Raw genomic sequence first — 25210 nt, forward strand, 5'->3', positions numbered from 1 at the left:
ATGTTATGGTCTTAAAGAGGGTTAAAATGTTACTGAATCCACCAGTTGTTTGTAAAGTTGCTGTTCAGTAAACAGGCATACCTACAGAAATACAATCTGATAGCTGATTGTTTCTCATGATTATATTTGGTTAAAGGTTTGTATGGGAACTTTGGTTTTATCTTTTGAACAATATTGGGGTAAATATAGTTAAATCAACAGCTGACTGGGCAATGACACAGCTTTTGTTATTTTACAAAACTTGTATTGGAAGTGCTGCACATATTTTTATGCATATCCCCTACCCTAAAGTTGGTCATCATTAAGTGACCAAGTCTCATCTTAACCCAATAGAGCCGCTTTTGATTCACCAAAGACAAAACTGGAAAGAAAGTAGCCCCAAAACAAGCAGCCATTGCTTGTGGCTTTTGGAAATGCTTGGCAGAGCAGCGGTTAATGGATGTTAGACTTCAGGCACTCATTGACTACAACAGATTTTCATCCAAGTATTAAAAACAATCCTTATATTTAAAATCATGTTAGCTTGTCCAAATTCTTTTTGAGCCTCTAGAAATTGGGTGACTATGTATAAATTTCTGTAATTCCTAAATAGTTAATGCAACACTGGATTAAACCCCTTGATTTAAAGCTAAACATCAGCACTTCAGCCACAACTTGGTTGATTTAAATCCCACTGTGATGGTGTACAAAGGCAAAATTAGAAAAATGGTGTCACTGTCCTAACATGACCTAAGCGTCTCTAAACCTTTTGACTACATTTTTTGTTGTTGTTGTTTATAAACCTAATGTTGATTCAGGTTTCTATGCATGGTTGTCTCCAAGTAAAGACGTGGGTGTAGCTGAACATCAGTATTTAGTGCCAAAGACAGCCTGAAAAAGGGGGCAGTTAAAAATGGCTTTCCAAAGGTTTGTGTGCTGTTTCTTTGTGATGATCATTGTCTTATGCAAAGGTGAGCAAGAATGGCTGATGTCAATGGAAAATTGTACTTAGTAGTCAGTATAAGCTTTTAATGATATAAGTTTGCATATGATAGAATACTGTATGTTTACCTCTGATGACTTAGACTGTTGTCCACTACAAGACTGTTTTATAAATTCTTTCTCACAGAGATAATAGCTGAACAAGCAGGAAGAGGAGAGCTGGACACTTTTATCTGCGCTCTCTAACAAGAAGAAGGGCTGCGTCCTGAATCTCACAACACACACACATACACCTGAACCACTCTTATCTTCACTCCCTACGCACTAACATTCCGGAACGGAACGTTCCAGTAAGATAGCCACATACTGTTGTATAGTCATTTTTCTGAGAAGAGCGAAAATACGCCGCCCTGTTGTGTGGGCACCAGTGACTATAAATGCACGAATAAAGAAGTACACTGTGTGACTCTCTTCTGAGACGCTCACCCATGTACATGTGATTTATTACGCTGTCTCATTGTGTTTCTGTTTATATTTGCAGTTTGCCATTTGGGATTTTCCCTTAACAGCTGATTTTCTTTAGTCACATATTAAATGTATATATATTATATATAGTATTTATATTGCAATTAAATTATTTTTTATTTTAATTCAACAGTTAATTAAAACATTTCAGTACAGTAACTATGTGCTCACTGGAAGTGTTGAATTCAGTAAATACAAATAATAACAAGTAAGTTGATAGTTAACTGTTGGAGTTTTAGTTTGCTGTTAACAAAAATGTTTACTCACTGGTTAATAATTAACATTATCTGGATGATTATTGTTAACTTGCAACTTTCTAAATAAGAACATATTTAAATATTATTTGGATAGTTATCATAATGTTGACACTCATGTTTAGAATATTTTGTATCAACATGTAATTTTACATATTGTGTCATCAGTCGACTGTGAAGGCTGTGGATCACATCCTGTTTGTTTTGGTTGTTGCTCAGTTTGGCACCAAAACTAGTTGGTGAGGTTTAGGAAAGGTTCAGTTACAATATGTTCCTTCACACCACATTACACAATGATGTTTAAGGGTTATTAAGGGTAATAAATGCTGTGGTGAGATTGGCTTAATTGTTGCTACTGCAAGTCTGTCAACAAGATCTAAAAAGAGAAGTGCTGACAAAGTGAATGTTAGCAGTTCTGGAATAAACAATAATTGGAATAAATGTCTGAGTAGTAGGTCGGTCAGTAGGTCCCAGTTAGACAGGGTTTGTTTGTTTGTTTGTTTGTTTGTTTTGGCACATATTCACAAAAACAAGTCCTCATCTACAACAAACTGTTTAACATGGATTTCTTTCTGTTAAAATTTTCAGACTGTCATTCACAGCAGCCTAGTAAGTAAACAAAAGCAATGTTACACTTTCTTCACATTTCAAGCTTTACAGCAGACAGTACTGTAATAACCTATTTTGTTTCAGTGACAGAAAATGTGCTCTGTCTCTCTTTTAATATTTAATTTATCTATTTAAACTACAGAAGCAAATTATTATCTAGCTTTGACATCTGGCATCGGCCAACATCATTTGTCACCAAAGTAACTGTGGCTAAAACCAGAATTGATCTCTAACAAGAGAAACACTAAAAGAATACAGGATTATGAAAAAATCAGCAGGCACAAGATTTTGAATGTTATTCAATTTGACCGAAGAGAAGAGAAGAGAAGAGAAGAGAAGAGAAGAGAAGAGAACCTTTATTAGTCCCGGCGTGGGAAATTTGTTTTGTTACAGCAGTGGACAGTGAAAGTTGCATAAAAATTTTTTTTTTAAAAACACTGGAATAAGATATCAATAAGATACTGTACACAATAGAATAGAATAAAATAAAATAAAATACTATATACAATTGAATAAAATTGAATTGAATAAAATAGAATACAAATGCTATATACAATATGAGTATAATACAACGATGTCAGAAACGAGTATTGCACTTAGTGTTATTGCACATGTGTGGATGTGTGTGTTTGATCAGTTAAAGTCTTTGTTGTGGAGTCTGACAGCAGTGGGGAGGAAAGACCTGCGAGTCTCTCCGTCCCACACCGTGGGTGCCGCAGCCTGCCACTGAAGGAGCTGCTCAGTGCTGTCACAGTCTCATGCATGGGGTGGGAGATGTTGTCCAACAGGGATGACAGCTTAGCCACCATTCTCCTGTCACTCACCACCTCCACTGGGTCCAGAGGGCATCCTAGAACAGAGCTGGCCCTTCTGATCAGCCTGTTCAGTCTCTTCCTGTCCCCGGCAGAGATGTTGCCACCCCAGCAGACCACACCATAAAAGATGGCCGAGGCCACCACAGAGTCATAGAAGGTCTTCAGGAGTGGGCCCTCCACTCCAAACGACCTGAGTCTCCGGAGCAGGTACAGTCTGCTCTGCCCTTTCCTGTAGAGGTCGTCTGAATTATGAGTCCAGTCCAGTTTGTTGTTCAGATGAACACCAAGGTACCTGTAGCTGTCCACAGCCTCGATGTCCATACCTTGGATGTTCAGTGGTTGCAGTGGAGGATGTTTGTGCCTGCGGAAGTCTACCACCAGCTCCTTGGTTTTACTAGTGTTGATCTGGAGGTAGTTCTGCTGGCACCAGTCCACAAAGCCTTGTGTCAGTTCTCCCTGTTGTCCCCATCAGTGATGAGGCCAACTATTGCAGAGTCATCAGAGAACTTCTGCAGGAAGCACTGGGTGGAGTTGTGGGAGAAGTCTGCAGTGTAGATGGTGAAGAGGAACGGAGCCAGAACCGTTCCCTGTGGGGCCCCCGTACTGCAGATGACCCTGTCCGACACACAGCCCTGAGTCCTCACATACTGTGGTCGGTCGGTGAGGTAGTCCAAAATCCATGTAGTGAGGTGATGGTCCACTCCAGAGTTCTCCAGCTTGTCCTTCAGGACCGAGGGAAGAATAGTGTTGAAGGCACTGGAGAAATCAAAGAACATGATTCTCACAGTGCTCCCAGCGGTCTCCAGGTGCGCGAGGGAACGATGTAGGAGGTGAATGATGGCATCATCTGCTCCAATGCCAGGTTGGTAGGCAAACTGAAGTGGGTCCAGTGATGAGCTCACCAGGCGCCGAAGCTGAGTCAGGACCAACTGCTCCAGGGTCTTCATCAGGTGGGATGTCAGAGCCACCAGCCTGTAGCTGTTGAGGTCCTTGGGGCGTGAAGTCTTTGGCACTGGAACAACACAGGAGGTTTTCCAGAGCTGTGGGACTCGTCCCAGCCTCAGGCTCAGGTTGAAGAGGTGCTCCATCACCCCACACAGTTGGTCTGCGAGGACCTGACGACCCTCGGCGGATGCCATCTGGACTCGCTGCCTTCTTGGCTTTAATCCTCCTCAGTTCCCTCCTAACCTGGGTGGTTGAGAGAGACAGGCTGGAGCCTTGTGCCTTGTGTTGAGTGTGTATGGGATGCTGTTGTTGAGGGTGGGGAGGAGTGAGCAGGGTGAATAGGGCTTTGGAGTTGACGTCACGCCGCAGTGCATTGTGGGATCGCGGCGCCATGTCAGTAGGCTAGAAGGCAAAACAAGCGCACAGTGTTCGAGTATTGGAATTGGGACTGCCAGAAACATGCTCAAAATCAGCACAAAAGACAAAGGGCTGTATCGCGACCGCTTGCGCCCAGACGCCAAGAGACGGTAATTTGAAAAAATTCCATGCATCGGTAATGTGGACCCGTATGAAATAAGGTAGCGGAGTGGAAACCCAGACGACCTACCACCTTTTCCTATCCCGATCTTCGCATACCTTGTCTGTGGAGTCAGCGCATACACAGCAACCCAGTTTAAGAATTATAAATCCCTGAGGCCCACATCCAATTCACGAACGGCTGGGTGCAAGATTTGTCCATCTTTAAGCCTCCACGCTGCGAGTACGTTGTCGTTAAGACAAAGGTAAGTCGGTTTGAACTTGATAACTTTCTAAACAACTTCCTTCTTACAGTTTTTGATTTGCACGTACAGCCAACCCATCTATATTAGCCTTGGTTCATTACAGACTTTTTATTAAAAGTGGTTTTTGTGTGTTTCAGGTACAGCACTCACAACGACTGAATGAAACTGCACTCCAACCAGTGTGACCTCGTTGTGTGGACACAGAGAGACCTTGCTTTGATACGCATCTTCCCTGATGTGGATTTCTGGGAACCACGTTTAAAGCAAGAACAAGACTTCTTTCTTAAAGTGTGTCTTCCTGAACTTGTTGGGAAATACTTCTCCAAACAACGTGCTACTCTAAATAGCCTGTAATGTTTCATTTTGTGGTTCAAGATTGATGCCAGCTGTGTGTTGCCATGTAAATAGTTTGCATTTCGTTTTTATGTACTTGTGAACAGATCAAGAGAAAAAAAACAAACAAAGATACTATTTTCTGTTTTATTGAAACTACTTCACTTTATTGAAACTACTTCTTTATTGAAAACTTTGTGTGATTAATGATGGTGTGATAGAAACTGTACAACAAGATGTTACATACTGATATCTCACTTGAAAGTTATACTGACAACAGGAGGGAATGTCAATGGAAAATTGTACTTAGTAGTCAGTATAAGCTTTTAATGATATAAGTTTGCATATGATAGAATACTGTATGTTTACCTCTGATGACTTAGACTGTTGTCCACTACAAGACTGTTTTATAAATTCTTTCTCACAGAGATAATAGCTGAACAAGCAGGAAGAGGAGAGCTGGACACTTTTATCTGCGCTCTCTAACAAGAAGAAGGGCTGGGTCCTGAATCTCACAACACACACACATACACCTGAACCACTCTTATCTTCACTCCCCACGCACTAACATTCCGGAACGGAACGTTCCAGTAAGATAGCCACATACTGTTGTATAGTCATTTTTCTGAGAAGAGCAAAAATACGCCGCCCTGTTGTGTGGGCACCAGTGACTATAAATGCACGAATAAAGAAGTACACTGTGTGACTCTCTTCTGAGACACTCACCCATGTACATGTGATTTATTACGCTGTCTCATTGTGTTTCTGTTTATATTTGCAGTTTGCCATTTGGGATTTTCCCTTAACAGCTGATTTTCTTTAGTCACATATTAAATGTATATATATTATATATAGTATTTATATTGCAATTAAATTATTTTTTATTTTAATTCAAGAGTTAATTAAAACATTTCAGTACAGTAACTATGTGCTCACTGGAAGTGTTGAATTCAGTAAATACAAATAATAACAAGTAAGTTGATAGTTAACTGTTGGAGTTTTAGTTTGCTGTTAACAAAAATGTTTACTCACTGGTTAATAATTAACATTATCTGGATGATTATTGTTAACTTGCAACTTTCTAAATAAGAACATATTTAAATATTATTTGGATAGTTATCATAATGTTGACACTCATGTTTAGAATATTTTGTATTAAATTGTAATTTTACATATCGTGTCATCAGTCGACTGTGAAGGCTGTGGATCATATCCTGTTTGTTTTGGTTGTTGCTCAGTTTGGCACCAAAACTAGTTGGTGAGGTTTAGGAAAGGTTCAGTTACAATATGTTCCTTCACACCACATTACACAATGATGTTTAAGGGTTATTAAGGGTAATAAATGCTGTGGTGAGATTGGCTTAATTGTTGCTACTGCAAGTCTGTCAACAAGATCTAAAAAGAGAAGTGCTGACAAAGTGAATGTTAGCAGTTCTGGAATAAACAATAATTGGAATAAATGTCTGAGTAGTAGGTCGGTCAGTAGGTCCCAGTTAGACAGGGTTTGTTTGTTTGTTTGTTTGTTTGTTTTGGCACATATTCACAAAAACAAGTCCTCATCTACAACAAACTGTTTAACATGGATTTCTTTCTGTTAAAATTTTCAGACTGTCATTCACAGCAGCCTAGTAAGTAAACAAAAGCAATGTTACACTTTCTTCACATTTCAAGCTTTACAGCAGACAGTACTGTAATAACCTATTTTGTTTCAGTGACAGAAAATGTGCTCTGTCTCTCTTTTAATATTTAATTTATCTATTTAAACTACAGAAGCAAATTATTATCTAGCTTTGACATCTGGCATCGGCCAACATCATTTGTCACCAAAGTAACTGTGGCTAAAACCAGAATTGATCTCTAACAAGAGCAACACTAAAAGAATACAGGATTATGAAAAAATCAGCAGGCACAAGATTTTGAATGTTATTCAATTTGACCGAAGAGAAGAGAAGAGAAGAGGTCTTCAAGGTCTTCAGGAGTGGGCCCTCCACTCCAAACGACCTGAGTCTCCGGAGCAGGTACAGTCTGCTCTGCCCTTTCCTGTAGAGGTCGTCTGAATTATGAGTCCAGTCCAGTTTGTTGTTCAGATGAACACCAAGGTACCTGTAGCTGTCCACAGCCTCGATGTCCATACCTTGGATGTTCAGTGGTTGCAGTGGAGGATGTTTGTGCTCTGGAAGTCTACCACCAGCTCCTTGGTTTTACTAGTGTTGATCTGGAGGTAGTTCTGCTGGCACCAGTCCACAAAGCCTTGTGTCAGTTCTCCCTGTTGTCCCCATCAGTGATGAGGCCAACTATTGCAGAGTCATCAGAGAACTTCTGCAGGAAGCACTGGGTGGAGTTGTGGGAGAAGTCTGCAGTGTAGATGGTGAAGAGGAACGGAGCCAGAACCGTTCCCTGTGGGGCCCCGTGACTGCAGATGACCCTGTCCGACACACAGCCCTGAGTCCTCACATACTGTGGTCGGTCGGTGAGGTAGTCCAAAATCCATGTAGTGAGGTGATGGTCCACTCCAGAGTTCTCCAGCTTGTCCTTCAGGACCGAGGGAAGAATAGTGTTGAAGGCACTGGAGAAATCAAAGAACATGATTCTCACAGTGCTCCCAGCGGTCTCCAGGTGCGCGAGGGAACGATGTAGGAGGTGAATGATGGCATCATCTGCTCCAATGCCAGGTTGGTAGGCAAACTGAAGTGGGTCCAGTGATGAGCTCACCAGGCGCCGAAGCTGAGTCAGGACCAACTGCTCCAGGGTCTTCATCAGGTGGGATGTCAGAGCCACCAGCCTGTAGCTGTTGAGGTCCTTGGGGCGTGAAGTCTTTGGCACTGGAACAACACAGGAGGTTTTCCAGAGCTGTGGGACTCGTCCCAGCCTCAGGCTCAGGTTGAAGAGGTGCTCCATCACCCCACACAGTTGGTCTGCGCAGGACCTGACGACCCTCGAGCGGATGCCATCTGGACTCGCTGCCTTCTTGGCTTTAATCCTCCTCAGTTCCCTCCTAACCTGGGTGGTTGAGAGAGACAGGCTGGAGCCTTGTGCCTTGTGTTGAGTGTGTATGGGATGCTGTTGTTGAGGGTGGGGAGGAGTGAGCAGGGTGAATAGGGCTTTGGAGTTGACGTCACGCCGCAGTGCATTGTGGGATCGCGGCGCCATGTCAGTAGGCTAGAAGGCAAAACAAGCGCACAGTGTTCGAGTATTGGAATTGGGACTGCCAGAAACATGCTCAAAATCAGCACAAAAGACAAAGGGCTGTATCGCGACCGCTTGCGCCCAGACGCCAAGAGGCGGTAATTTGAAAAATTCCATGCATCGGTAATGTGGACCCGTATGAAATAAGGTAGCGGAGTGGAAACCCAGACGACCTACCACCTTTTCCTATCCCGATCTTCGCATACCTTGTCTGTGGAGTCAGCGCATACACAGCAACCCAGTTTAAGAATTATAAATCCCTGGAGGCCCACATCCAATTCACGAACGGCTGGGTGCAAGATTTGTCCATCTTTAAGCCTCCACGCTGCGAGTACGTTGTCGTTAAGACAAAGGTAAGTCGGTTTGAACTTGATAACTTTCTAAACAACTTCCTTCTTACAGTTTTTGATTTGCACGTACAGCCAACCCATCTATATTAGCCTTGGTTCATTACAGACTTTTTATTAAAAGTGGTTTTTGTGTGTTTCAGGTACAGCACTCACAACGACTGAATGAAACTGCACTCCAACCAGTGTGACCTCGTTGTGTGGACACAGAGAGACCTTGCTTTGATACGCATCTTCCCTGATGTGGATTTCTGGGAACCACGTTTAAAGCAAGAACAAGACTTCTTTCTTAAAGTGTGTCTTCCTGAACTTGTTGGGAAATACTTCTCCAAACAACGTGCTACTCTAAATAGCCTGTAATGTTTCATTTTGTGGTTCAAGATTGATGCCAGCTGTGTGTTGCCATGTAAATAGTTTGCATTTCGTTTTTATGTACTTGTGAACAGATCAAGAATAAAAAAACAAACAAAGATACTATTTTCTGTTTTATTGAAACTACTTCACTTTATTGAAACTACTTCTTTATTGAAAACTTTGTGTGATTAATGATGGTGTGATAGAAACTGTACAACAAGATGTTACATACTGATATCTCACTTGAAAGTTATACTGACAACAGGAGGGAATGTCAATGGAAAATTGTACTTAGTAGTCAGTATAAGCTTTTAATGATATAAGTTTGCATATGATAGAATACTGTATGTTTACCTCTGATGACTTAGACTGTTGTCCACTACAAGACTGTTTTATAAATTCTTTCTCACAGAGATAATAGCTGAACAAGCAGGAAGAGGAGAGCTGGACACTTTTATCTGCGCTCTCTAACAAGAAGAAGGGCTGCGTCCTGAATCTCACAACACACACACATACACCTGAACCACTCTTATCTTCACTCCCCACGCACTAACATTCCGGAACGGAACGTTCCAGTAAGATAGCCACATACTGTTGTATAGTCATTTTTCTGAGAAGAGCAAAAATACGCCGCCCTGTTGTGTGGGCACCAGTGACTATAAATGCACGAATAAAGAAGTACACTGTGTGACTCTCTTCTGAGACACTCACCCATGTACATGTGATTTATTACGCTGTCTCATTGTGTTTCTGTTTATATTTGCAGTTTGCCATTTGGGATTTTCCTTAACAGCTGATTTTCTTTAGTCACATATTAAATGTATATATATTATATATAGTATTTATATTGCAATTAAATTATTTTTATTTTAATTCAAGAGTTAATTAAAACATTTCAGTACAGTAACTATGTGCTCACTGGAAGTGTTGAATTCAGTAAATACAAATAATAACAAGTAAGTTGATAGTTAACTGTTGGAGTTTTAGTTTGCTGTTAACAAAAATGTTTACTCACTGGTTAATAATTAACATTATCTGGATGATTATTGTTAACTTGCAACTTTCTAAATAAGAACATATTTAAATATTATTTGGATAGTTATCATAATGTTGACACTCATGTTTAGAATATTTTGTATTAAATTGTAATTTTACATATCGTGTCATCAGTCGACTGTGAAGGCTGTGGATCATATCCTGTTTGTTTTGGTTGTTGCTCAGTTTGGCACCAAAACTAGTTGGTGAGGTTTAGGAAAGGTTCAGTTACAATATGTTCCTTCACACCACATTACACAATGATGTTTAAGGGTTATTAAGGGTAATAAATGCTGTGGTGAGATTGGCTTAATTGTTGCTACTGCAAGTCTGTCAACAAGATCTAAAAAGAGAAGTGCTGACAAAGTGAATGTTAGCAGTTCTGGAATAAACAATAATTGGAATAAATGTCTGAGTAGTAGGTCGGTCAGTAGGTCCCAGTTAGACAGGGTTTGTTTGTTTGTTTGTTTGTTTGTTTTGGCACATATTCACAAAAACAAGTCCTCATCTACAACAAACTGTTTAACATGGATTTCTTTCTGTTAAAATTTTCAGACTGTCATTCACAGCAGCCTAGTAAGTAAACAAAAGCAATGTTACACTTTCTTCACATTTCAAGCTTTACAGCAGACAGTACTGTAATAACCTATTTTGTTTCAGTGACAGAAAATGTGCTCTGTCTCTCTTTTAATATTTAATTTATCTATTTAAACTACAGAAGCAAATTATTATCTAGCTTTGACATCTGGCATCGGCCAACATCATTTGTCACCAAAGTAACTGTGGCTAAAACCAGAATTGATCTCTAACAAGAGAAACACTAAAAGAATACAGGATTATGAAAAAATCAGCAGGCACAAGATTTTGAATGTTATTCAATTTGACCAAGAGAAGAGAAGAGAAGAGAAGAGAAGAGAAGAGAAGAGAACCTTTATTAGTCCCGGCGTGGGAAATTTGTTTTGTTACAGCAGTGGACAGTGAAAGTTGCATAAAAATTTTTTTTTTTTTAAAAACACTGGAATAAGATATCAATAAGATACTGTACACAATAGAATAGAATAAAATAAAATAAAATACTATATACAATTGAATAAAATTGAATTGAATAAAATAGAATACAAATGCTATATACAATATGAGTATAATACAACGATGTCAGAAACAGTATTGCACTTAGTGTTATTGCACATGTGTGGATGTGTGTGTTTGATCAGTTAAAGTCTTTGTTGTGGAGTCTGACAGCAGTGGGGAGGAAAGACCTGCGGAGTCTCTCCGTCCCACACCGTGGGTGCCGCAGCCTGCCACTGAAGGAGCTGCTCAGTGCTGTCACAGTCTCATGCATGGGGTGGGAGATGTTGTCCAACAGGGATGACAGCTTAGCCACCATTCTCCTGTCACTCACCACCTCCACTGGGTCCAGAGGGCATCCTAGAACAGAGCTGGCCCTTCTGATCAGCCTGTTCAGTCTCTTCCTGTCCCCGGCAGAGATGTTGCCACCCCAGCAGACCACACCATAAAAGATGGCCGAGGCCACCACAGAGTCATAGAAGGTCTTCAGGAGTGGGCCCTCCACTCCAAACGACCTGAGTCTCCGGAGCAGGTACAGTCTGCTCTGCCCTTTCCTGTAGAGGTCGTCTGAATTATGAGTCCAGTCCAGTTTGTTGTTCAGATGAACACCAAGGTACCTGTAGCTGTCCACAGCCTCGATGTCCATACCTTGGATGTTCAGTGGTTGCAGTGGAGGATGTTTGTGCCTGCGGAAGTCTACCACCAGCTCCTTGGTTTTACTAGTGTTGATCTGGAGGTAGTTCTGCTGGCACCAGTCCACAAAGCCTTGTGTCAGTTCTCCCTGTTGTCCCCATCAGTGATGAGGCCAACTATTGCAGAGTCATCAGAGAACTTCTGCAGGAAGCACTGGGTGGAGTTGTGGGAGAAGTCTGCAGTGTAGATGGTGAAGAGGAACGGAGCCAGAACCGTTCCCTGTGGGGCCCCCGTACTGCAGATGACCCTGTCCGACACACAGCCCTGAGTCCTCACATACTGTGGTCGGTCGGTGAGGTAGTCCAAAATCCATGTAGTGAGGTGATGGTCCACCCAGAGTTCTCCAGCTTGTCCTTCAGGACCGAGGGAAGAATAGTGTTGAAGGCACTGGAGAAATCAAAGAACATGATTCTCACAGTGCTCCCAGCGGTCTCCAGGTGCGCGAGGGAACGATGTAGGAGGTGAATGATGGCATCATCTGCTCCAATGCCAGGTTGGTAGGCAAACTGAAGTGGGTCCAGTGATGAGCTCACCAGGCGCCGAAGCTGAGTCAGGACCAACTGCTCCAGGGTCTTCATCAGGTGGGATGTCAGAGCCACCAGCCTGTAGCTGTTGAGGTCCTTGGGGCGTGAAGTCTTTGGCACTGGAACAACACAGGAGGTTTTCCAGAGCTGTGGGACTCGTCCCAGCCTCAGGCTCAGGTTGAAGAGGTGCTCCATCACCCACACAGTTGGTCTGCGCGAGGACCTGACGACCCTCGAGCGGATGCCATCTGGACTCGCTGCCTTCTTGGCTTTAATCCTCCTCAGTTCCCTCCCTAACCTGGGTGGTTGAGAGAGACAGGCTGGAGCCTTGTGCCTTGTGTTGAGTGTGTATGGGATGCTGTTGTTGAGGGTGGGAGGAGTGAGCAGGGTGAATAGGGCTTTGGAGTTGACGTCACGCCGCAGTGCATTGTGGGATCGCGGCGCCATGTCAGTAGGCTAGAAGGCAAAACAAGCGCACAGTGTTCGAGTATTGGAATTGGGACTGCCAGAAACATGCTCAAAATCAGCACAAAAGACAAAGGGCTGTATCGCGACCGCTTGCGCCCAGACGCCAAGAGACGGTAATTTGAAAAATTCCATGCATCGGTAATGTGGACCCGTATGAAATAAGGTAGCGGAGTGGAAACCCAGACGACCTACCACCTTTTCCTATCCCGATCTTCGCATACCTTGTCTGTGGAGTCAGCGCATACACAGCAACCCAGTTTAAGAATTATAAATCCCTGGAGGCCCACATCCAATTCACGAACGGCTGGGTGCAAGATTTGTCCATCTTTAAGCCTCCACGCTCAAGTAGCACGTTGTCGTTAAGACAAAGGTAAGTCGGTTTGAACTTGATAACTTTCTAAACAACTTCCTTCTTACAGTTTTTGATTTGCACGTACAGCCAACCCATCTATATTAGCCTTGGTTCATTACAGACTTTTTATTAAAAGTGGTTTTGTGTGTTTCAGGTACAGCACTCACAACGACTGAATGAAACTGCACTCCAACCAGTGTGACCTCGTTGTGTGGACACAGAGAGACCTTGCTTTGATACGCATCTTCCCTGATGTGGATTTCTGGGAACCACGTTTAAAGCAAGAACAAGACTTCTTTCTTAAAGTGTGTCTTCCTGAACTTGTTGGGAAATACTTCTCCAAACAACGTGCTACTCTAAATAGCCTGTAATGTTTCATTTTGTGGTTCAAGATTGATGCCAGCTGTGTGTTGCCATGTAAATAGTTTGCATTTCGTTTTTATGTACTTGTGAACAGATCAAGAATAAAAAAACAAACAAAGATACTATTTTCTGTTTTATTGAAACTACTTCACACAAAGTACAGTTATTTACAATGAACCACACATGCAACACAACAGCTTTATGAATACTCAACAAGAGCAAGTTTCATTTGGCGCTGGTTTGACAACCACACATATTCACCAAAACACAGCAAACCTTAACAATCTTATCAAGCAGTGTTGTGTTTATTTCTGCTCTGCCCTGTGCATTGCACACACAATCCTTCGTCTGCCCTTTAGCTTCCGTGATGCTGTCCGATCGCCACTGTCCACATTTGCAGCTGGTACCTCAACCTCCACTTGTCCAACACAACTGCTGTCCACAGCCTCCATGACATGGTGATTTTGTTGTTGTTGTTCTGTCTGATCTTCATCGATTACTTCTGCAAGGGGCACACCTTCAGACTCTGCAGCTGCATAATAAAAGCCTGTAAGATAAAATTAGTGCACATGACAGGTGTGTGATTCATCTGGAAGTTATGTGCAGATTAGTGTACAATGAGAGCAATTTAGTATGTTTTTAGAGGCCCATGTGCAGTGTGGGTGCCCAGTCTGGATTTGTTACATCCATTTCATATGCTGGTTTGCCTGCAATAATGCTAAATCATAAGCTACTCAGTCGACATGATGACATGACGTGGTTCTGCAGCATCACACATTAGGATGTTTTATCTCATTATCTATGACCTCAGCACATTGAAAAAACACTTAAAGGCACTTAACACTTAAGAGCAGTGTTGGGACTAACGCGTTATTAAGTAACGCGTTACAGTAACTACGTTATTATTGTGGTAACGAGCACGGTAACTAGTTATTATGCCAAAACCAGGAACGCGTTACTCGTTACTGGGATTTAGATAGGCTCGTTATTCGTTACTGTGGGTGGATATCGCGAGCTTCCACAGATTCAATAACATTAGCAAGTGGTGGAAGCCAGCAGGTGGATGAAGGAAAAGGGAGGCAAGAGGAGAGACCCGAAGCGGCCGCCGGTCCGCGTGTCAGGTGAACTGACCTTCAGGTAAGAAGTTATGACCTGCAGTCTATCTGAGTCAGATATAAACCAAGTTTAGGTGGAGTTTATTTTCGGTATGCTGACATTTTCGTACTGCGTGCTAGCTAGCATGACGGAGTTTCTATACAGCTGGGTGGGTGCTATGTTACTGATGTTGAACTTTATTTTGTTCATAGGTTAATTATTAGAGTTGCCAACCGTCCCATAAAAAACAGAATCGTCTGGTATTCAGAGAAAATATTACGCGTTTCGTACTGAGGTGAAAAGGAACACAGTTTGTCCCGGACTTCAGCTACAATGAAAAAGACACAAAGCTGAAGCTGCACAGCTGCATCTTCTTCTCTCATTCTCTCCTCTCCTGTTTCTACTTCAATCACAAAACTGATCAATGATCAGCTGATCGGCTTTTCTCTCTTGTTTATTTATCGCCCACTTTGCGCCAGAAAGAGGAAACCAGCGGATGTTGCGTTAAACAACAGCAGCACGTTTAAGCTTGATCAGCTGTTGTTAGAATTTATTTAATATTAATTTCTAGTATCAGCTGATGTTTGCTGGAGCCACAGCTGTAAAGCTGCTGATCATGATGGTTTGTATATGTGGTGAGAGGGAAACATGAAGATGAAACCAGGAGATGTCCTTACTGAATCATCAGAGCTGAACAGGTGATGGAGAAACAGATTTACCTTTTAGGTGACATGAATGAGTTGAAGGGAAGTTATGAGCTGTTTCTGAGAGACAAATAACACCAGGATCCTTTTCTATGTAGCTGACAGCTGGTAACTGTGCAGGGGCGGGTCTAGCAAAGTGTTGCCAGGGGGCAGGTAGGGCATTAACAGGGAAGGGGGGACAAGGAAATACTTTTCTTTATTATTCTCATTTAAAATGTCTCGCTTTAAAAAAAAAATAATTATCTGAGTCTTACAACAAACAATTGATAGATTGATACATATATACCATCAGAACAGTGTACATCACTGTCACAACAGTGTTTATTTTCATTCAAAGGCTTTATGATTTTTCCTATAATGGTGGGCGGTCTCTAGTCAAAATGCCCGGGATGAATTTTTTTGTCCCAGTCCAGCTCTGTATGCAGCTCATCTGCAGTCTGGTGTTACCTACATCTTCCTATTCAGAAGGCAGAATTTCCAAGTTCTGAGTACAATCAAAAACACCACGACTGCAGTTTTTGTGTTGGATGTAAAAGCAGGCTAGAATCATGGCGGCGGTCAACGACGGTCCAGGCGTGATTTTTCTCTGGAAATGTGCACATTATTTTTTCCTTTCTAGTGGTAGGTGGCACAGTGCACTTGTGGCAAGTAAGCAAGCTAGAAGACTGGCAGTCTGGCTGGGTATCCAGTTACGGAAGCAACACATTAACAAGAGAATTCTGAGTAAAACCAAAGTTACTTTCCCTAGTAACTAGTTACTTTGAAAGTAACGAGTAACTTGAAGTAACTGAGTTACTTTTTTAGAGAAGTAACTAGTAATGTAACTAAGTTACTAATTTAAAGTAACTTACCCAACACTGCTTAAGAGTGATATGAATTAATTTAGAATTAATTTAGAACTCACCGGAAAGAAAATGCAGAGAGCAAACCAACAAAAAGCTGGGGATTGCACAGAACTCGATCCGCTCGTCTCACCGCTGCAATGCAAGCCTGACGTCTTTGTTTAGTAATATCGGATACATGGGATCCCTCACGTTGCCTCCAGGATGGAAAACGATGAAAGGAGAGCCCATTATCCAGGTTCTTGCCTTCACGATCGTGTGATCTAACGTTGCAACTGACAACACATCACGTACGAGCCATAGCTGAAGCTGTATCCTGTGTCTAGCCTACTGTCATGGCGGAAGGGGGCGTGGCCCACCTCCCGTGACATCACGCTCCAAAGCCCTATAGAGGAGGTGTGAAACGTCTGAGGTGTCAGAAGTGGAACAGCAGCAGTGGGGGTGGGTGAGTCTGCAGCCGATGTTGAAGACTGCCTCATGGATGAATCAAATCTGTTAAAGAAATGATTCAGTTCGTTTGCCCACCGCACATCCCTCCCAGGCAGAGAGTTCTGATCTTTGTGGCCCAAGATAGTTCTGAGGCCTCTCCAGATTTCGCCAGTGTTGTTTTGTTGAAGTTGCTTCTCCATCTTCTACCTGTAGCTGTCCTTCCCATTCCTTATCAGTCCCCTCAGCTCTCTCTGCACCCTTTTCAGCTCCTCCTTGTCTCTAGACCTGTGTGTGGTTTTAATGTTGTGGCTGATCAGTGTGTCTTTCTTCTTTTTTTTCCAGCATGTGTTAAAAAGGCTGTAAAAAACATTATGATCGCTGTACGTCAAGCTACAACCCCAGGAATTTCGCCCTGGCTGGCATTTATAACTGTTTTTAAGCAGTTTAAGTGTGGAGGGTCCCTCATCAGTGACCAGTGGGTGCTGACAGCTGCTCAGTGCATATCACCGTGAGTCACTGTTGGAAGTTTACACTGTTGGTGATGATGAGGATAATGTTGGATATGACTGCTATTGCCAATCTTTCAAATAATATCGCAAATTAATACTTTTAAAGTTAAATATTTAAAAAAAGAAAACTCTCCAGAGCAAATCAGAATTTACAATAAAAAAAAACATGGACATTTCTTTTTTTTCAGTAATCAAATGAAGTGGTTTAAAAGAACTTCCTCTCTTTTTTGTTTTAAGTCAAGAGATCGGTGACACAGCTGTGTTTCTGGGCGTCCAGAATCTGACAGGTGCATTTCCACCTGTAGTGGGTCTAAGAGTTGATAAAATCATCTGCCATCCTGACTACAGAAATTTGACCCTCAAAAACAACATTTGTCTGCTGAAGCTGTCCACTCCTGTGAATTTCACAGACTACATTCAGCCAATCTGCTTAGCTGCAGAAAACAGCACTTTCTATGCTGGGACTAACACCTGGCTCACTGGCTTTGGTATAACGAGTAAGTTCAAAGGTACCAAGTAGCAGAGCAGTCATAGCTTTCTCACTGTAAGGACTCAGGATTCCTTTACAACTCCTTAACTTTGAAATGTCTCTGAAATTAGGTAACCTCACGTTCCCCAACATCCTGCAGGAGGCAAATGTGCCAGTAGTGGGAAACAATGAGTGCCAGTGTTACTATGAAGACTTGACGTTCTCCAGTATTACAGAGAACATGATCTGCACTGGACTCCAAGCTGGAGGGACGAGCTCATGTTATGTAATGTTTTGTTTTTTTAAGTCACTTTACCGTTTTTCTTTCAACATGTTCATAATTATTGCTGATAAACATGCCAGCTTTGATGAAATGTCCAAGTTTTATTACTATTATCACTAAAAATGTAAATGAAATCAGAAATGTCATATGTTTCTTCAATACTAAAACTACTTCTATATTACTAATACTGTCTAATGATAACAATAATAATAATTCATGTTTTTGTCTTTTAAAAATTATTTACATTAGATGCTATAAAGTCAAGTCATTCTTCCACAGACTGGATGCTGCAGGAACAGGTCAACCTCTAAGAGGTAAACGTCGTTCTTTTATCAACTTTATTTGTTTTCACAGGGAGATGGAGGGGGAGCGCTCATGATCGAAACAGGTTCAGTCTGGATCCAAATTGGAATTGTGAGTTTCAGTGTCGGCTGCGCCCGACCTCTGAGACCCGAAGTCTACACTCGTGTGTCCCAGTACCAGAAATGGATCAGTGACACCATCACCGACACAGAACCAGGCTTTGTCTCCTTCACCTCTACAGGCACTGACAGCGACTTGAGCTTTAATTGTTCAGCATTTGTACCACCTGCCCCTGCCCCTGTCCCTACCACTGCCCCTGTCCCTGTTCCTAACATTGATGTGTGTGACAGTGTGTTTTGCAGTGGTGAAAATTTGATCCACTTCACTCCCTTCACCTCACTCTGTGTTCTCATTGCATTGCTCCATATGTTTATTGGAAGCACTAAAATGTAACTCAACCCATGTACTCAAGTACTTTGCGTAAGTACAAACTTACATACTTTAAATCAGAACTCTTCCTTTATGGCAAACAATTAAACAAGGAATATTATATATCTTATACCTAGCTTTGTTTATGGGAAATCCTTATTTCTTTACTTTATTAATGAAAGTACGTCTTTAAAACATTATTAAAGCTTTGTGCTGTGTTAACATCAAATACATCAACAGCTGAAACAATGAGCAGATTAACATTTGGACACAAAATATTTTTTGTCAAAGATGATTTGTTATCCTTTCGTTAAAAATTTCTGAAGTTCTGACTGTATGTTGAATATTGTGGAGGGGATAATACATTTGCAATTGTCATTAGCAAAAATCATTTTAAAACAATTCCAGGGGGTGAAATGATCAAATGCTGATATCATACAGGGTCAAATCATGTTTTATGGTGGCATTTGTTAATCAAAAATGCTTGAAACATAAATAAAGAAAACATAAATGTTTGTGGATGATTTTATTTCAAGGAATTTTTACAGATTTACAGACACATGTTAACATAGCAGAAAAATGCTGCATTTAGACTGGACAATCTACATGGTGGAAAATATTTTCTGTGAATGGACTACTATTTTTATATCCTATATATGTTCCCTGCTTGCAATAAAACATGCTGGTCGGTATTCTCTTCGTCCGCATGGTTACTTGTTGCTTTCTGTTTCATTTGCCCGAACTGAACTTGGTAAAAGAGCTTTTGTCCATTTAGCACCCTTGGCTTGGAACAAACTGCAGAAGGAATGGAAAATGACTGAATTCATTTCATTAAGTGATTTTAAATCTAAACTACGAATCCTTGAGGCCAAGTCCATAACATGCAACTGTTTCAACTAGATTGTCATTTTCACTGACTTTTTTAATTTTATTTGAATTTCATTGAATTTTATTTTATTTTATTTGTATTCTTTCACTTAATGTTGCAGCCTGTGTTTGAGTAATTTCTGTAACTGTGAGACACCTGCTGCTGCCTATCTTGGCCAGGTCTCCCTTGAAAAAGAGATTTTTAATCTCAATGGGATCTTCCTGGTTAAATAAAGGGTAATAAATAAATAAATGTCACTGGGAACAGAGGAGATCTGTGTGTGGTGTGAAGCCGGAGGAGAGCAACTTGAAAGCTGCTGCAGAAACAGATTGTAAATAAAAACGAAGACTTAGCATGCAACACTGTGTGCGTTGGTCATGTCACACATACCTTTTTGTTGACCTAAGGTCAGTGGATTATTTACTGGACCCTAGGACAATGGAACCAATCCATCCATCCATTCCTTTTCAGGGTCGCGGGGGGCGCTGGAGCCTATCCCAGCTGTCATAGTGCGAGAAGCGGGGTACACCCTGGACAGGTCCCCAGTCTGTCGCAGGGCTAACACGCAGAGACAGACAACCATTCGCTCTCACATTCACTCCCGCATTCACACCTATGGGCAATTTGGATTAATCAATTAACCTATCCCCACAAACTGCATGTCTTTGGACTGTGGGAGGAAGCCGGAGTACCTGGCAGTACCCAGCCTCCAGTACTGTCAGTCGAGGGTCTCCACCTTCAACCTCCAGATCTTCTTCACCTTCTGGATGGCCTGAAAGGTACAGCAAGTTGCCGCTGGCCTCGAGAACTGTTCACCTAATCTGTGGGTTGCTTATGCTAAAAACATTTTTTTTACTAAGACATGGACTTCTAATTATCATTTTAGTGAAGTCAGAGGTACAACCATGTGCTTGGTTTGTGTAAAGCAGACTGCCATGTTTAAGGATTATAACCTGAGTCACTATGATAACACAAAACACACACCAATACAAGAACATGACTGTTACACATCAGGAAAGAATATCTGAACATTTACAGTGTTTGCATGACAAACAACCTTGTAATGTATAACAAAAATCACAAAAAAAACAGTCAATTATTCTCTGATTTGCAGTTTTCCAAAGAGTGTTTGGTCCATTCTGCGGCACTAATATGCCTGGAGAAGAAAGAAGCCAGAATGTGCCACTCTCCAGACAAACAGAAACAGGACAGATAAGTTAATTTTCAAGAAAACAAAGAAAAACCGTTTTGACTTTTCTTCTCTGCGTGAGAGCTCTCTGACACAGCTTGGTTGCCCATTTTTGTACTTTAATTGCAGACGTAGACCGATTGCAGCAACTAAGGGAAGCTTCAGGGTCATGTGATCCAGCCCTAACTATATGTTTTTACAAAGAGGAAAATTTTAAGCTTAATCTTAAAAGTAGAGATAGTGTCTGTCTCCCGAATCCATACTAGAAGCTGGTTCCACAGAAGAGGGGCCTCACAGCTGAAGTCTCTGCTTCCCAATCTACTTTTAAATGCTTGCAGTCTGAGAGTGAAGAGCTCTAATCGGGTGATACAGTACTATAAGGTCATTAAGATAAGATGGGTCCTGATTATTCAAGATCTTGTATGTGAGGAGCAGGATTTTGAATTCAATTCTGGATTTCACAGGGAGCCAATGAAGGGAAGACAATATAGTCCCTGTCAGTACTCTTGAGGCAGCATTTTGGATTAACTGAAGGCTTTAAGGGAGTTTTTGGGAAATCCTGATACTACTGAACTACAATAGTTTGGCCTAGAAGTAAATGCATGATCTAGTTTTTCAGTGTCACTCTGAGACAGATATTTCTAATTTTAGAGATGTTGTGCAAATGGAAGAAAGCAGTCCTACATCTTTGTTTAATATGTGCATTAAAGGACATATCCAAGACTCCAAGATTCCTTGCACTGAGATCATCCAGGAATTTATATCTTTGAAATATTGCTGCAGTTTAACTAATTGGTGTTTGTTTGCTGGCTTAATGGATAGATAAAGCTGGGTGTCATCTACATAGCAGTGAAAATGTATACTCTGTCTGGTAATGCTACTGCCCAAAGGATGCATGTATAATGTAAACAGAATTGGTCCTCACACTGAACCATGTGGAACTCAATAATTAACCTTAGTGTGTGAAGAGGACTCTCCATTTACATGCACAAAATTGAGCTGTTAGGTAGTTACTGATACTGTAGTGGTTGGAATCGTATCACTGCTGAATTTTCATTTTCATTTTTCTTTTCTCAAGGAGGAGAACTTTTGATACTTAAAAATACATACACAAACCATGTTGCTGATCAAACATTTCCACTGTTGGTGTGCTTCTGTTTCAGCTTACCACCTCATCACTGTTACATTGGCACATTTGAAAGGAATCATCACACATTCTGAAAGGTTTTATTCTTAAAGGCACAGTTCACTCCAAAATCACATTTAAACATTTTTCTTCTTATCTTTAGTGCCTTTTATCCATATTGTAATCTGAGTTACCTGGTTTATCAGCTTCAGATCTCTACCTTCTGGGAAAGGCCAGTTTTTCCCATCAGGTAAGGTGATCGGTGATAAGGTGATTCTTGCCAAAATCTGACACACTAGACTGGGGACTTCTAAAAACATGGCACAAAGTGGAATGTCACCAAACAAGTAAAGGTACTTGTTTCATAACTCATGACCTTTATTCTGTGTTCTAAGTACTGAGGGGTCTGATAAAATGCTTTTGCCATTATGTAATCTGTAATTTCCACATAGTATGCTGATCACTGTGATTTTCAATGATTAAACTGTAGTAGAGACAAGCAAACAGGTTGGCAGATCTGAGAAGGAAAACCTGTGTTATGAGAATGATTTTAACCTTTTATACATGATTGCATTTGAGCATATTAAAGAGCTGTGGCTCCTGGTCAAGTGAAGGTCAGAAACTCTTGGCGGGCGTTATGATCAGCCAATACACGGTGAGGAGGACAGGAGCTCTGAAAGGAATTGCAACACACCTGCTTACATGACATACGCCTGGAGTTATTTTTATCTTTTATTACTTATATTCTTTAGAGCTAAGATTTAGGTTTGTATCATTTATCACTTCAAGTTTGTATCATTTATCACTTATATCCTTTGAAGTAAGTTTTAAGTTTCATTTATGTTCAGTTTAAGTAAGTTTCCTTCATGGTTTGAGTAGCATCATCTGAGTGTGACATTTAGTCTAGAAGTCACACATAGTTCAGCTGTGTACGAGCGCAGGCCTTATGTCTGGCTAGGACGAGAGGTGTGAGGTGAGCCGGAGTGCAGGAGAGGTCATGACACATACATAGCATACACAGCAGACACACACACACACACACACATACACACCATAGTAGATCCACTTTAGTAGGTAAGAAGTTAAGATGTATTTTTGCTGCAATTGCAAGCTGTGCCGGCATGTCAGATGCTTACAGGAAGTGCACCAGATGTTCTGGGAGATAAGAATGCGTACATGGTGCGACACCGGGATGGAGATGAGACTTGGTGTAATTTAAACTATGTTAGAAAAAGTTAACGGAACATTTTGTGGTTTGGATTGACGTAAGCTGTACTTTGTCTGTTTTTGCAAAAGGGGGGGCTTTGTTGTCTTACCCCTATAAAACCTTTGTCTAATTATTGTAAGTTTTAGTTCAATCGCTGACGTTGCTCAGTGTTGAACTCCACGCGTGTAAACAATAAATCTTCGCTTTGATCACATCTTCTGGACCAGAGTTGTTATTTGCTTGAGAGCCCTCTGTACTCCTTTTCTCCAACTTTTGAACCTTAACAGTACCAAAACTTGTTTGGAAAAATTCATCACCAGTATCGCTTCACAGAAACTTTGATGGGGGCAGGTTTTTTCTTCCATGCAGAAAAAAGGGTATGCTCTTTTGGAGCAACATCTAACCAAGGAATAAGTTTATTGCTGTGCATGTGTTTCTATAACTGAGATGTCAGACTATACTGGATGTTATATTCTTTCACCTTTTTCTTCCTCCCAAAATGTTTTTTTTTTTTTTTGTGAGGCTGGAGTAGCAAACCTGAGCAACAGAGTTCGTGTTTTGATTTTGAAGCTTGTCTGCAAGCAAAATAAATAGCAAAACAGAGAAAGATCAAGTGTGTTAATACAATTTATATGTAAATGCCTAGCTTGGCTTTTTTGCTGGCTCAGTTGCAGCTGCAGTTCTGGTCTGGATACGGTCTGATTCAGGAGCCACACAGGTGGCATCCTCTCACACATACACACAGCTAATTACATTTTAGTTTCCAAAAGTATTTAAAAATTAAGTTGTTACCTTGAATACGATTATATTTTTTGGATGCAAGACTATTCAAAAGCAGGGACACTGCCTCCTCGAGTTGACACAGCTTTGACTTTGGTTTGGTTAAATAGGTGAGGAACTTCAATAAAATTAACCAGTGACTCATGTCTTACTTGGAAAAGATTAAAAATAAAATCTTCCTCTATCAAAAACTATGCGGTTTGGTTACCATGCCAAGACTCGCCATGTTACACTAAGAACTTCAACCAAACAAAAGTCAAAACTGGAATTTTCTCAAGCTACTAAAACAAGTTGTACCATAACTCACTCACTCACAACATGATACAACAACGAGGATGTTACTGACTTTATTTTTCTAAGCAAGTCATTTTTTGGAAGCATTTTTCATCACCTGGCAAAACAGCTTCTGTCTTGGCTAATTAAGTTACCAGTAAAATGATTAATTGCAGCCACAGATTCACAGTAAATATCCAGATTAGTTTCAGTTCATCTATAATATGTGCTAGCTCCAGTGCATCATGTAAACTGTATGATGCACATACTGACCCAGGGTCAGTGTAAAATATAATCCTACCTGTGTGAACAAAGTCTGGCTCCTTTAATCCTGCATGACAAACCTCAGGATGCAGTTTTATTGAGCCTCTTTCCTGCTGGCACACCTGTTACACCTGACAGTCAGCGAGAAACTTACAGTAACGTGGACATCACGCAAAGACTGCCAGACTCTGTAATGCTGTAAATGTTCAGTAACTGTGGTTAACAATAATCTTTAAACAGTACCTCTCTGTCTGTGTGTCTTTGCTGAACGTTAATAATCAGGTTTGAGTCAGGCATCAGCTGAATGTGTTATTGGTCAATATCAGTATTTTTTTATACTTAAGAGTACACACTCCAGGACTGTTAACATTACGGTGGTCAGGAGATGTACTTCATTAATCCCTGCCCAAAGGTACCATACTATCTGGACCAGCCACATCAGCCTTTTGTGAGGTCTGTTTAAAGTAGACTCAAAATAGCGCTTTTCCAGACACTCAAAGCACTTTACAATTACACTATTCATTCACTCTCACATTCACACACTGGTGGAGGCAAACCACAGTTGTAACCACAGCTGCCCTGGGGCAGACTGAAAGAAGCGAGGCTGCCATATCACGCCATCGGCCCCTCTGGCCATCACCAGTAGGCAGTAGGGTGAAGTGTCTTGCCCATGGACACAACAACCAGGACAGAGAGAGCTGGGGATTGAACTGGCAGCCTTCCAGTTACAAGATGAGCTTCCCAACCCCCTGAACCACGGTCACCCCTCAATCGTAAATAATTAACTGCAGGTTCCCAAGAAGTGGATTGTGAATAAAGAAACGCATGCTCATACATACAGCTGTAGCAAGCTTGCAGTAATTTTA

The 25210-nt window shown here is 41.3% G+C and overlaps 1 protein-coding gene and 2 long non-coding RNA genes across 4 annotated transcripts; all 3 read left to right on the plus strand.

The window, feature by feature from the left end:
* The first annotated feature begins 849 nt into the window (after positions 1–849).
* Positions 850–18766, plus strand: LOC120439359 (serine protease 27-like). Of its 2 annotated transcripts, none has more exons than XM_039610281.1 (6): positions 850–950; positions 2289–2309; positions 16987–17152; positions 17391–17662; positions 17754–17908; positions 18260–18766. In XM_039610281.1, exons 1-6 carry the CDS (start codon positions 893–895, stop codon positions 18659–18661), a joined length of 1074 nt encoding a protein of 357 aa, XP_039466215.1. In that variant the 5' UTR covers positions 850–892; the 3' UTR covers positions 18662–18766. The 2 variants fall into 2 exon arrangements, with proteins under 2 accessions (XP_039466215.1, XP_039466216.1); XM_039610282.1 differs by having other exon boundaries at positions 867–950; positions 17391–17650.
* LOC120439361 lies at positions 4777–5317 on the plus strand. The gene is made up of 2 exons (XR_005612589.1): positions 4777–4851; positions 4989–5317. It is a non-coding gene; the product is annotated as an uncharacterized LOC120439361 (long non-coding RNA).
* Positions 8493–9189, plus strand: LOC120439360. Its single transcript, XR_005612588.1, has 2 exons — positions 8493–8723; positions 8861–9189. It is a non-coding gene; the product is annotated as an uncharacterized LOC120439360 (long non-coding RNA).
* Positions 18767–25210: the final 6444 nt, after the last annotated feature.

This window comes from Oreochromis aureus, linkage group 3 (assembly GCF_013358895.1).
Source record: "Oreochromis aureus strain Israel breed Guangdong linkage group 3, ZZ_aureus, whole genome shotgun sequence".
NCBI lineage: Eukaryota > Metazoa > Chordata > Actinopteri > Cichliformes > Cichlidae > Oreochromis > Oreochromis aureus.